The sequence below is a fragment of the Dipodomys merriami genome, unplaced genomic scaffold, assembly GCF_024711535.1.
Source record: "Dipodomys merriami isolate MVZ:Mamm:240054 unplaced genomic scaffold, mDipMer1.0.p SCAF_806, whole genome shotgun sequence".
In the NCBI taxonomy this organism is placed as follows: domain Eukaryota; kingdom Metazoa; phylum Chordata; class Mammalia; order Rodentia; family Heteromyidae; genus Dipodomys; species Dipodomys merriami.
In genome coordinates, this window is record NW_027206409.1 from 74,630 (window position 1) to 88,778 (window position 14,149).

The 14,149-nt window shown below is 44.2% G+C and overlaps 1 protein-coding gene across 3 annotated transcripts in view; it reads left to right on the plus strand.

Annotated features, from left to right (window-relative positions):
* The first annotated feature begins 1,534 nt into the window (after nt 1-1,534).
* Nucleotides 1,535-14,149, plus strand: part of LOC138819646 (protein Noxp20-like) — a 155,120-nt gene continuing 142,505 nt past the window's right edge. For 2 of the 3 annotated variants that reach the window (XM_070011125.1, XM_070011126.1), the window contains exons 1-2: nt 1,535-1,621; nt 6,255-6,408. In XM_070011125.1, the coding sequence (XP_069867226.1) occupies nt 1,560-1,621; nt 6,255-6,408 (216 nt within the window). In that variant the 5' untranslated portion in view covers nt 1,535-1,559. The other variant, XM_070011127.1, reaches the window with a different exon arrangement.

The following is a 14,149-nucleotide window of genomic DNA, read 5'->3' on the forward strand; positions in this document are numbered from 1 at the left end:
CTGATGCTAATTACCCTGCTCAGCGTGCTATATATACTGCTGTGTAAAAAATAAAGTTTGAGACCTTGATCAGAACCCTGTCTTGGTCTCCTTCCTCATGTCTGGTTTGTCTCTCATTCAGGTCAGTTCCTCTTCGAGCCCTTGTTGACCGACCCCGCGGGCAGGGGCAGAAGCTCTATTCATTAAGTTAGAAATAATATCTGAAATGCTACCTCTGTGCAGGAAGAGAACCAGACTCCAGCTCTTCAGGGGAGGAGTGTGACAGAATTGGAGGCCATTTGAGAGCCTGTTGTGTGCTTGACATCATGAATGGCACAAGGGATCCAAGGTGCAGCCCCTGATGTACACTCTAGAAGTTTACATCTGCCAGAAAAGTTATGCTCTGCTCCATGACTGATCATGAGAAGGGAGACAGACTTCTTAGAGAGGTCTGAGAAAGTGGAAAGCAGAATGGATGGTAGCAGAGGGAGGCTCTAGGGAGGAGCTGGCTCCTGCCTTCATGTATTTGCAGCTTTCTCCTCTGTTTTATTTATTTATTTATTTTTTGTCGGTGTGAGGCTTGAACTCTGGACCTGGGCGCTATCCCTGTGCTCTTCAGATAAAGGCAAGCATTCTGCAGCTAGAGCCACAGCACCACTTCCAGTTTTCTAATGGTTTATTGGAGATCAGAGTCTCATGGACTTTTCTGGCCGGGCTGGCTTTGAACCGTGATCCTCAGATCTCAGCCTTCTGAATAGCTAGGCTTACAGGTGTGAACCACTGGTGTCAGGCTTACCACTGCTTTTTGTTCATCCTTTGTCCCTCCATTTCTGTGCACTAATTTTATTTTTATGCTGAAGAAAAATAGAAAGCTATTATCTATCCTACTTCATGAGGTTATTTGACTATTGTACCTAATTTGGTTATTGCAATTGAGATATTGTGGGCTTTAGACAGTGGTCAAATGCAAATAAGATTGATTCATTGGTTGTTTGATGGATCGAGTCATTCATTCATTCAGTACATTTATTGTTGTACCAACTATGTAACCAGCAAGATATGTGCCTTGCATTCTTGTGGAAGAGACACCTAGGTGGTAAACAAGCAAATTAATAAATATGACAGTGGTTATTGGAACTGCGGACTTTTTGTTGTTGTTGTTGTTTTGTGCCAGTACTGGGGTGTGATCACAGAGCCAGAGCATTTTTGCTTAGTTCTGCTTAAAGGTTGATGCTCTACCATTTGAGGCCCATCTCTATTTCTGACTTTTGGTGGTTAATTGGAGGTAAGGTCTCACAGACGTCTCAGGTTGTTTTCAAACTGCCATCCTCATATCTCAGCCTCCTGAGTAGCTAGGATTCCAGGTGTGAACCACTGGCACCCAACAATTAAGAATACTGTTAAGGAACTAAACAGACCACTTACTATAAAAGTGGTCTCTGAAAAGCACATAAGGTGAAGAGAAACCCTTTTTCTTTCCAAAGGTTTAAGTCTGCTGAGATCAACCAACTGGAGACAAAGATATACTCATCCTATTTTGTAGTTGGAAGAACCATAGGAGGTGATCAACCCACAATCCAATGAGATTTAAAAACAGAAATCACTTCACCTATGCTCTGCACCATGGAGTTGGGGAGTATAGGTAATTTAGAGGGATGGTAAATGATTTTTAGGTAAAAAGAGCAGTATTTGCACTTTGTCAGAGAACCACGAGACAGGTAGGTACAGAGAACAAAGGTAGGTTTATTGCTGGGAGGGGGGCTGGCAAGACCCCTTCTCACAGGGTAGCAGTGAGAAGAATCATCTGGTATTTTCTGAGGTGACCTGTATAACCTAGGAGGATTAAGAGGTGATACAAGTGACTAGGAGGTAGTGACCCTGGTGAGGGCCAGGGGCTTCATCATGGCAGACTAGGCTGCTGTCCAAATAATAGATAAGAGGCCCTGCATCTGCCCAGACCTGAAGGTCACACTAAGGGGCTCTTGTTGCCTTATATGGTTGTAGCTGCTCCAGAGAAATGCCATCTTAAGTTTGTGGAGGCTGATTATTTACTGTGTTTTTAAATGGGCCTAGTGTTGCCTAAGAAGGGAGCATGCTCAGCTGTGGAGAGGAGAAGGAGTGTATTAAACTATGGGAAGGGAGCTCATTTTGCTAACATAGGGAGTCTGGGACAAGGTTCCCATAGGCTGTGGGGGAGGTAGTGACAGGCTCTGAGAACATGGGGACAGAATTTTCCTAGGAATAAAACTTTCTTACTTGGCAGATAAATCTCAAGGAGTCCCTGGAGCTGCTCTAGAAAAATAGATAAAAGGTGGACATTGGTAGCTCATGCCTATAATCTTAGCTAATGTGGAGGCTGAGATCTGAGGATCACAGTGTGAAACCAGCCTAGGCAGAAAAATCTGTGAGACTTTTCTCTCTGTTTAACTATTAAAAAGCCAGAAGTGGAGGTGTGGTTCAAGAACAGCAGAGTTGAGGAAAAATGACAAGTGAGAGCACAAGGCCTTAAGTCCAAGCCCAAGTACCAGTATCCATTTAAAAAAAAAAAAGATGTGAATAGACTCCTGTCTTGAAAAAAACAGGAAAAGGCAGTACTGGAAGTATGGTTCAAGTGGTAGTGTACCAGTCTTTGGTAGAGTACCAGCCTAGCAAGCAAAGGCCCTTGACAGTTGAAACTGTAGTAGGTACTATCAAACCATTCTTTCAAACTTCTTTTTTTTTTTTTTTTTTTTTGGGTCCGGTTGTGGGGCCTGAACTCTGGGCCTGGGCGCTGTCCCTCAGCTCTTCAGCTCAAGGCTAGCACTCTACCACTTGAGCTACAGCACCACTTCTGGCTTTTTTCTTTTTGCTTATGTGGTGCTGAGGAATCGAACCCAGGGCCTCAGGCATGCAAGGCAAGCACTCTACCACTGAGCCATCTTCCCAGCCCCTCTTTCAAACTTCTTTAGAATGCAGAATAGAGAATATTGTAGAGTGGTTAGAGTGTGGGATCATTCATTACCCTCCTTTCATGTCAGCCCTGACCCCTTCCCTCCTTCCCTCCCCTTCCCTCCATGCCTTCCTTCCTCTGTCTCTTTTTTGGTTGTACTAGCATTTGAAGTCAGAGCCTGCTGCTTACTATTCAGTTGCTCTACTACTTGAACCCTGCACCAGCCCACTTTCTGAGCCTTTCTGAACCTCAATGCCCTTATCTGTAAAATGAGGACAATTATCTCTGAGCTCTATAATTTGGAGTATTTTCAGGAAAATTTTATAAGAATAGTTGAAGTAATAGATATGAAAACACCTAAATGCTTAAGAGCATTATTGATGAGAAGGAGCACATCTTTTTTTTTAATACATTTTTTATTGTACAAATGCTGTACAGAGGGGTTGAGTTACATGAGTAAGGTAATGCGTACATTTCTTATCAAGCATTGCTGCCTCCTCTTTTGCTTTTCCCCTACCATCCCTTCCTTCCCACCTCCACAAATACGCTCCATAACCCCCACACCCCCTACCCATGCCTAAATTGTAAAGTTCATTTTTCAACATAGTGTCTTGTACATCTCATTGTTACAATGGATCAACCTGTATCCCTATTTAAATATTTTGTTTTTTCCCTTTCCCTCCCCAAATTAGAAAACTGTATATACAAGATACAGGGCATTGACATCAAATACAGTGAAAACAGGGGGTATACCTTGGGGGAAGAACATACAAAGAAACAAAAAAAAAATCACATGGTACATTATAAATACGTTAGAAACCATAGCAAGAAAGAAAAAGACAAAACTTGTGTCCCTATCTTGGGGTTCATTTCGCTTGACATCATCTTATTTGGTCATATGTACATAGCTTTTGACCTTTTCTGCTTGTCCCTGACATATACTAGTTATTGTAAGTAAGGAAACCATGGGACCTATGTTTCTTTGGGCCTGGCAAGAAGGAGCACATCTTCACTCCAGATTTATCCTTTGTGTCCTGGGCTTTTTTTTTTTTAACTTTTTTTGGCTTTGATAATTGGCTTTGATAATTGGATGCTCTCAGATGAGATCTCCTGGTGTCAGGTTAAATCCATGTTGCCTTACAGGTGGGTGGGCAGGTGGGTGGCCTGTTCTAGGATTTGTCCTAGTTTAGCAGCAGTGGTGTTCCAAGGAAATGAAAAAGAAATGAATTTAGGCTGCTCCTGCAAGAGTCTGTGTTACAGGAAGCTCAGCAAAAAGGACATGGTGTCTGCTATCTCTGCTGGCTTCTTAGAGACAGTGTGTGGCACCAAAGCCCTGGTGCTGGGTTATCCTGCACATCACCAGTGGCACTGAGAGCACATTGTAGCTCTTTTCTCATTGATTGATTGGTGCTGGTACTGGGGCTTGAGCTCAGGGCTTCCCACTTAGCTTTTTGCACATTACTAGTTCTCTCCTACTGGAGCCACACTTCTACTTCCCAGAGATTATGGCTTTTTCAGAATGCTACTCCAGTCAGTCTTTGTACCCCAGCCCTTCTTCACCTCTGGCATTGTGTAGCAGTCACTCATCAATCTGTGACTGGTCAAGTGCCTGCCATGTTTCTGAAAAGGACAATCAAGATGTCAGGGTGTTCCCCCATCTCTGCCCTCAGGGCTAGGCATCAAGGCTGGGCTGTTACAGTGGACCAGAATGGCAAGACCCGATGGAAATACTCCCCAGGATACATTGGGGAGAATACAATTGAAGCTCCTAGCTAGCAGGTGCTAAGCTGAGTTGGGTTTGATTTCTGTCTTCAGAACTAGAGAAAGCAAGTATAAGCAAATATATGGAGAAGCAATAGTGCTTGGGGCATTGGTGAGAAAAAGGTTGCAGGCAGAGTAGCTTCTCCCACCCAGGCTTGGCTGGAACTCAAACTCATGTGGTTGTACGCCTGTTGCAGGACCCCCACCAAGAAGATCACTTCAAAAGCAAGGCTTTATTCAGGTGGGCTGCAGCTCCGGCTTTGTCCCACACACTGACTCAGCAGAACTTAGGAGGAAGCCCCGAGCTGAAATTTCACAGTGTTTATAAAGGCAAAAACTACAAAGGGATAAAAGGAGAAGAAAAAAAAGAAATCACAGACTGACAAATTTAAGGCAACAAGAGGTGTCAGCAGGGCATTCCAAGGCAATAAGGGGTTGTAGGGAGTTATCAAACTGGCTGGGTCTTAAAGGGCATTCCAGAGCAGTTAAAGCTTAGCAGGGAGTTTCCTGGCTAGTTGGGTTCTGATAAGCTGTAGCTGGGATAATTGGTGGTCTGGGTTTGTTCACAGGGTCTGTTTATCTTGGGCCAGCTTGGTCATCTCCTGAAGTTTGTGGGGACCCAAGGCCAGCTATAGTACAAAGTGGGGCCTGACTTCAAAGTAGCTTTGTTCAAGTAATCTATGGTTTAGCAGTTTCAGCACAAACAAGACGGTTTCTGCAATTCAGGTGGGCCCAAGGTTAATATGAGCAGCAGAAGGGTTACTGCTTCTAAACGAAGCCACTTTTAACTCTTCAATGTCTCATATCCACACTAGCCCCTTCCATATCCCAGGATAGTTCTTGTGTCCTGGATTCCTCTTCCCTCACTCCCTCCCTTCTTCCCTTCCTCCCTTCCTCCCTTCCTCCCTTCCTCCCTTCCTCCCTTCTTCCCTTCCTCCCTTCCTCCCTTCCTCCCTTCCTCCCTTCCTCCCTTCCTCCCTTCCTTCCTTCCTCCCTTCCTCCCTTCCTTCCTTCCTTCCTTCCTTCTTTCCCTCCTCTTCCCTCATCCCCTTGCCCCCTCTCCCCTTCCCATTTCCTTCCTTCCTTTTTTTCCCCTTCTGGAGTTGAGACTAGAACTCCAGGCATCACTTTGTCAACCAAGCTTTTTTTCTCAAGGCTGATGTTCTCCCACTTGAGCCACACCTGCACTTCCAGCTTTTTTTCTGTTTCATTGGAGATAAGAGGCTCATGGACTTTTCTGAAGAGACTGCCTTTAAATCATGATTGTCAGCCTTCAGCCTCCTGACTAGCTTGGATGACAGGTGTGAGTCACCAGTACCAATCTAGCTCTACTTTCTTTACCAGTTCAATCTAATCCATAACTTTTAACACGCTGAGTTTGGGTGGTGGCCAGTGTCATATTCACCATAGGCCTGAGCCCCCTTCCTTCCACTCTGAGAATCTCTTAACAGTTGGCCATCTGATATATTGGTGGATCCTCCTCTTCGGTGGTGCTGGGGATCTTGCAATGGGACAGTCCAGATGGGGTGACATGTCATCACTTACTGATGTATTCTGACAGTGCCTTAATTTCATATTTTTTAAGGAGCCTCTCCCTGCCTTCCAGCAACTCAACACTGGATCCCACAAAACTGGCTCCAGCCTCAGTGATGGCTGTGATTCTTCTTGCCTGGTGCCTTCATGGTCTGCAGAGGTGTCAGGAGCCAGCAGCTGAAGAGCAGTCTGCAGCTTTGAATGAGGTGATGTACAGATTACTTACTCCTCAAACTCTTTCTGTACCTAAGTGTGTAACTTTAGCATGCATTTCAGTGCACTTTTTTTTTTTTTTTGGTCATGGAACCTGAATTCTGGGCCTGGGCACTATCCCTCTGCTTTTTTTTTTTTTTTTTTTAATATTTTTTTATTGTGAAAATACCGTACAGAGGGGTTAGAATTACATGAGCAAGGTAATAAGTACATTTCTTATCAAGTATTGTTGCCTCCTCCTTTGTTTTTCCCCTCCCATCCCTGCCCTCACATCTCCTTATCCCTCAGATCTTCATCTCAAGGCTAGTGCTCTGCCATTTGAGCCACAGTGCCCCTTTTGGCTTTTTCTCTTATGTGGTGCTGAGGATCAAACCCAGGGCCTTATGCATGCAAAACCAGCACTCTACCACTGAGCCACCTTCCCATCCCCTCATTGCACATCTTAAAATGCAACTTGTAGTATTTGAGGCACAAAAATGGTGTTTACTCTGAATTCTAAGATTCCTAAATAGTTAACTTATTTATGCCCCAGAAATTGATATCATTACCTCAACTAAGTAAATGACTAGTAGTATTAGCCAATAGATGAATTCAGGCCCACTGAATTTAATATCAGAAGCAATGCAGAGGCACAGAGGCTTGTAATTAGGGTGGGCGCTAGTCTCTCATGCCTGTAATCTTAGCTGTTGAGGAGACTGAGACCTGAGGATCATTGTTTTGAAGCCAGCCCAGGCAGGAAAGTCCATGAGACATTTATTTCCAGTTAGCCAAGGAAAAGCTGGAAGTGGCCAAGTGCTGGTGGCTCACACTTGTAATCCTACCTACTCAGGAGGCTGCATCTGAGGATCAAGGTTCAAAGTGAGCCTGGACAGGAGAGGCCATGAGACTCCTATCTCCAGTAAGCCACTGGAAAACCAGAAGTGGCACAGTAGCTTAAATGGTAGAGTGCTTGCCTTGAGCGGAAGAGCTGAAGGATAGTGCCCAGGCCCAGAGTTCAAGCCCCACAACCAACAACAACAAAACACTAGAAGTGGTGCTATGGTTCAATGGTAGGGTGCTAGCCTAGAGCAAAATAAGTTCCAGGGCAGTGCCAGGCCCTGAGTTCAATTTCTAGGGCTGACGCAGAAAAAGGCTTATTCTTAGTTTAACCTTCTCCTGTTGCTATCTGGAAAGTATTAATATTTGAACAAAAGGTGCTGTGTTGTCACTTTGTACTGGGCCCCTCTACCCTGTGGCTAGTCCTGAGGAAGGTTCATGTGCCTCATCCCTGCTACATTGTGTGCTTGCTCTATCATGGAATCTCGGTAAGTGTGTGGGAGTGTCAGCTGGTCCTGAAGTAGTGAGCTCCCCATCCTTGGAAGAATTCAAAGTTGAAACTGGAGGAAATTGGAATGCCAGATGGGAGGAGTTAGAGTAGGCAATCCTTAGGATCTGAGTTCCTATGAACCCTGATTGTAGGATTCTGTAACTTATCCTTCTACAATGTTACTGAATGTCAGAAAATAGAGGAGATGGGGACCGAGGAAAATGGTCTAGTGTGTAGGATTCTGCAAGTACGAGGAACTTGGAGTTATTTCCTTACTGTTGGCAGTAGTACTGGGCTGCTGACCCTCTGCTCTCCCCAATGTTATCTGTATGGGAGAAGCTCTGTTCTAGTGCTGAAAGTTCTCCTCTTGGTCAAAGGTCACAGCAGTGACACTAGAAGTGCTAGTGTCCTCCTTCTGAGGCCTAGCAATTACTTGCCCAGCACCTTTGTTTGCTAAAGAGGGGAGTGTGTGTGTGTGTGTATTTGCATGTGTGTGTGCAGTGGTAAACAGGATGGACTGGAGGGCAGGAAGAACAAATGACACTCCAGACCTCCTGCCATGTATGTGACATTCCTTCTCAATGTTGGAACTTTAGGCAAGTTATTTTCATCTCTTTTCACCTCACTTTCTGCCTCTGGAAAAGGGATCTGAGAGAATGAATTTTAGCAACTTGACTTAATTTTTAGAGATTTTCATTAATAACACAATTTATACAGCACTTTGTGTTTTTCAAAGAACTTTTCACATATGTGAGCTCACCAAAATTGTCTTAACAATGAGAAGGTGGTATTTGCACCATTTAAGTGATAAAGGAACAAAGGCCAAAAAGACAGTGGGTGGCAAAACTAGGCCTCTATGTCCACCATTTCATATAGGGATCTTGGCTATTTTCTAAAAGTTTATCCTTTTGTTCATTGAGCTAATAATGACAGGTTCCCATAATGTGATACTCACATAGTCCCTAGGCTGCTCCTGTGCACAAGGATTGTTTTTCTAAGACAGGATCTGTCTATGTAGCCCATGTTTACCTCATACTCTTAGTGTTCTTCTTGCCTCTGTTTCCTGAGTACCACAATACATGGCCACAGGGATGGTTTTTGCTGAGGTCCTCCATCCTTCTTTGGTCTGCTTTGACTGGGAATGTAGCAGGGTGAGAGCCATGCCCTGAGTTCTAAAGTTAGATACCTTCTGTTCACATCTCCCAATTTGTCCTGTAGCTGAGTGGCCTGGACAAATGACCTTTTGGGACCTGATTTTTTTCATGTGTAAAAGAATGGTAAACTTAGCTTCTTTCATGCAGGGCTGGTGCTATACCACGAAAGCTATACCTCTACTTCCTACATTTCTTTCTAGTTAATTAGAGATAAGAGTCTCATAGATTTCCCTGCCTGCATTGGCCATGAACCATAATTTAATGATCTTAGCCTCCTGAGTAGCTAGGATTACAGGTATGCGCCACTAGCATTGGGATATTAGGCATATTTTTTAAATTAGCTTTTAGGCTTGGAATTGTAGGCTTCTTTGGTTTTCTTTTTAGTATCTATTAAGTAATTTTCAAGGTACTGCCTGAAGTCCCAGGGAGCCCCTGTGAACCTACTTGAAAGAAGATCTCATCACTTAAAAAACAAAACAAAAAAGAGAACCACCAGGAAAAAAAAAACACCCTGCATAACACCTCTGTGAACATGGGAGAGCAAAGAAGTAAGTTATGACATCCACTTCTTGCTGCCATTTGGTATTTTGCAAACTGCCACTGCTATTAACAGTCACTTTTGAGTATTTATGATCTTGCAGTTAGTTGGAGCACTTTGATTCTCATAAGAAAAACAGGTTCACATTTAGAAAATGTGCCCTACAAGTAGCTGAGATCCCTCAGGGAGGCTGATGGATGGGGCCCACACAGGGGAAGGAAATGCAGCCACCTCGCCAGCCTGCAGAACTTTGCCTTTTCCACACACCCTAGTTGGAAGCTGTTTTTGTTTGTTGTGGTGGTGGTTGTTTGTTTTTGTGTTTTTTTTCCAGTCTTGGTATTTGAACCCTGGACCTGGGTGCTGTCCCTTAGCTCTTCAGCTCAAGGCCAGCACTCTACCACTTGCTGCTTCCAGCTTTTTCTGTTTATGTGGTGCTGAGGAATTGAACCCAAGTTCTCATGCATGTGAGGCAAGCACTCTATTACTGAGCCACCTTCCTAGCCCCTTGAAAGCTGTGTGTTTATGTCTGGATCCTTACCCTGCCAGGGATGGACTTTCTGTGTGGCCCTGGCATAGTGTCCCATGGCAAAAGGACATGTAGCTAAATACCAAACCACTTTCCACACATATGTCCTTGCACCACACCAGCCACAATGCTAGCAAAGACCAGAAGCTGGTCTTTGAATTTATCCCAGAGTCCTAAACTGGTTCTTGGTGTGTGCAGGATAGAAGGGAGAGTTTTGGATCTGGCCAGTGTTGAAGCATCAGCCCAAGTAGAGCACCAGATCCTAAACTAGAAATTGGGAAAACACTGGCTCCCACTTTGGGCCTCAGTTTTGACTCTCGCTACATGATGCTCTGAGGTCCATGAGGTGCTTCAGTGCCAAATTATACAGGACTTGTGTTCAAGAGAAGTTGGGGTTTCCAGAGAAGGAGAATTGCATTTTAGGATTATTAGTTGTTTTTTTGTTGTTTTGGTGGTGGTCGTGAGGCTTAAACTCTTTGCCTGAGCGCTGTCCCTGTGCTCTTCAGCTTAAGGTCAGCGCTCTACCTCTTGAGCCACAGCACCACTTCTGAGAATTGCATTTCAGTGACAAATTTACAAAGGTCTTGTCACTGTACATGTAAAGAAAGCATCATCAGCTTGTCAGTGAGAATCTTTTCACCAAGTGGATATGAGGGAAGGTTGGGGTTCCTGCTCTGTCTGTGAGACTTTAGCTGGGCTCTGGGTCTTCTCAGGCTTGTTTCTACTTCTGTAAAATCCTTCCAGGAAACCTCTTCACATTGAGTTGCTATGGCTTCTTGGGCTCCTCTTGGCTGTGACAGCTTCTGACACTGCCCTTGTTTGGGGGCAGCTTGGATGGTTTTGAGGAGCCCTAGTCAGACATGCTTTAGAATCTGTTGGGATTCATCTCATGTGTTTTTGATTTTAGATTGAAGTTCATGGATTTGGGAGGAGAAAACCAGAGAAGTAAATGCCATTCTTAGCACAAAGTTGATGTATTTTCACTGTCAATTTGACCTTGATCACCTAGTCCGTGGGCCTTCATAGTTCTCCAATGCCAAAAATCTTTTTCTTCCTTTTTTAAACTTTACTCCCCCCCCCCCCCCCACCTCCCAATCTATCTCTTTCTGTGTCAGTACTAGAGCTTAAACTCAATGCCTGGGTGCTGTCCTTTAGCTTTTTCATTCAAGGCTGGTACTCTACCACTTAAGCCATACCTCCAATTTAGGGTTTTGCTGATGCATTAGAGGTAAGGGTCTCTTTGATGTTTCTGTTTGTGTTGGATTTGAACTTCTATCCTTAGATCTCAGCTTCCTGCATAGTTAGGCATGCCCATCTCTTTTGAGAAGACCTGGTGATGTAACATATTATTGACTGTTTGCTGTGCACCTGGTAAAGTGTTGTGTGGCAGGGCTATGAAGACACTCAAGACATCATCTATGCTCAAGTATCCCAAGAATGAACTGCAGCTCAGATGTGTGCAACAGCGCTCTCAGCGCACTGGGGAATGTGCATTGATAGTGTTCATAGGACTTCAAGGAAGTTAGTTACCTGACCAGGCTTTCCAATTTCCTGATTTTGTGCTTTAAGTGAATTTCCATGATTCCCTTCCATTTCCTTCAAACCATAATATTTTTTTTTGGTTGGTTGTGAGGCTTGAACTCTGGGCTGGGACACTGTCCTTGTGCTCTTCAGCTCAAGGCGAGAACTCTACTGCTTGAGCCACAGTGCCACTTCAGGTTTTCTAGTGGTTTATTGGAGATAGTAGTCACACGGACTTTCCTTCCTGGGATGGCTTTGAACCTCGGTTCTCAGATCTCAGCCTCCTGAGTAGCTGGGATTACAGGCAGGAGCCACCAATGCCTGGCAAACCATAACATTTTAAATGTTACAAGAGAGAGAGAAAATTACAGAAGCTAGCATATTTCTTTTGGAGACATACCCAGAGACTCATTATTTTTAAGCATTTTCTTAGCACTTCTTGTGTTGAAAGCATTTTTAACTCATTAATTAGTAATCCACATTAATATATAGATGGAATTAATCTATTCCAGACAGAAGTTTGTCTTGAGGAAATACAAAAAACTTAAGTACTATTCCTTTCCACCTGTATCTTCTCTCTCCTCCCCTCCACCACACTTTATCTTGTTCATTATTTAGATTATTGCTCTGATCATTACACTCTGATTGAGCGCCACAAGTGTCCTTGGAGCTTCCACAAAGTTTGGGTTGGGTGTCTTCCCACTCTTCTGGACTCCAGGCTGTACATGGGTCTGCTTTGGGGACTCATTAGCACTTGAAAATGAAATTGGCCTCATAAATAGTCATCCTCAGGAAACAACGGGCTCTCCCATTTTTATTTTAGTTGCATTCAGCTGAAAACCTCTTAGCTTGTATTCTTGTTTTTTTTCCTCCTTTTTTCCTTCTTGCGGATCCTAGGGCTTGAATGCAGGGCTAGGTCTTAAATGCAAGGCCAGGAGATTTTGTTTGTTTGTTTTTCCTCAAGGCTGGTGTTCTACCACTTGAGTCCCAGCTCCACATCTGGCTTTTTGGTGGTTATTTGGAGCTATGTGTCTCAAAGACTTACCTTTCTTTCTGAGCTGGCTGAAAACCATGATCCTCAGATCTTAGCCTCCTGAGTAGCTAGGATTTCAGGTATTAGCCACTAGTATCTGGCTAGGAGGTTAGTTTTTACCTTCAGAAAAAAAATCTCCATAACATGACTACCATTTATGTCTCTCTTTGGAACAAGGGCTCCCCTGTCCTTGTATTTGATCAAGATGATAATTTTCCACCTTGTACAGATAAGGAAATTGAGGACCATGAGGAGCAATCTCAAGATTGGTAAAAGTCAGAGCTGATATACATCTCCAAAGCTCTCCCCTTCCTATATTTCTTTGGTTCACCATTCTGGGCCTTCCCAGTGTGGTGCTCATGTTCACCCACAGTGGGCTGTCTGCCTTCCTCTGCTGCTGGCCTCTGGTGGGAGAAGCTTGCAGAGGATGTGATGGTCTCCTGATTATACTCTTGTCTTCATTTTGTCACCTGGTGATCTGTTTCAGGAGCTGCCTGTCTATGGCCCCCCCGTCCTCTTCCTTCCTTCCTGTCCTGGCACAAAGGAGCCACTCTTGGTACTAAGATCGCTGTGAAATCAGATATGTAGAGAATCAGCCTATTGTCCATGTGGGGTCATAGATCTGAGGATTCTATCCCTGACCTCTGGGAGCTCTTAGTGTTATCAGAGAAGAGCTGCCTTGTACTCCTGGAGTCCCCTTCATTAGCTCCTTTTCTTTCTGCCCTTACAGGTCATGCCTGTTTCAGTAAGTAGTTATTATATGCCAGGTCTCATGCTCACAGACTGCTATCTGTGACAACCTACTCATTAGGAGGTGAAATCATTGTTCCTCTTACCAGATAGGGAATCAATTGTTTAAGGGCTGGGCGCCAGTGGCTCATACCTGTAATCCTAGCTACTCAGGAGGCTGAGATCTGAGGATCATGGTTCAAAGCCAGCCCAGGCAGGAAAGTCCATGATGCTCTCATCTCCAATAAACCACTAGAAACCCAGAAGTGGCACTGTGACTCAAGCAGTAGAGCACTTGCCTTGAGCTGAAGAGCTGCGGGATAGTGCCCAAGCTCAGAGTTCAGGACCCCTGACCAAAAAATAAATAAATAAAAATAAATAAATAAATAAATAATAAAGAATCATTTAAGGAAGGGGCTAAGAAAAAGAAAATACAGCTAAGAAAAAAAGAGAGCAGCAGAGATTCCTAATCTCCATATCTAATAGATATAAAAAACATTCAAAAAAACATTCAAAAAACAGATTGTACCCAGGTGCGGGTGGCTCACCAGTGTAATCCTAGCAATTCAGGAGTCTGAGATCTGAGGGTCCTGGTTTGAAGCCAGCCTGGAAAGAAAAGTCTGTGAGGCTCTTTATCTCCAATTAACCTGCAAAAAGCCAGAACTGGAGGTATGGCTCAAATGGTATAGCACTAGCCTCGAGCAGAAAAAGCTTAAGGAAGGGCTAGGAAGGTGGCTCAGTGGTAGTGCGCTTGTCTTGCATGCATGAGGCCCTGGTTCCATTCCTCAGCATCGCATAAGTAAAAAAAGAAAAAAGCCAGAAGTGGTGCTGTGGCTCAAGTGGTAGAGCACTAGCCTCGAGCAGAAAAAGCTTAAGGAGGGGCTAGGAAGGTGGCTCAGTGGTAGAGCGCTTGTCTTGCATGCATGA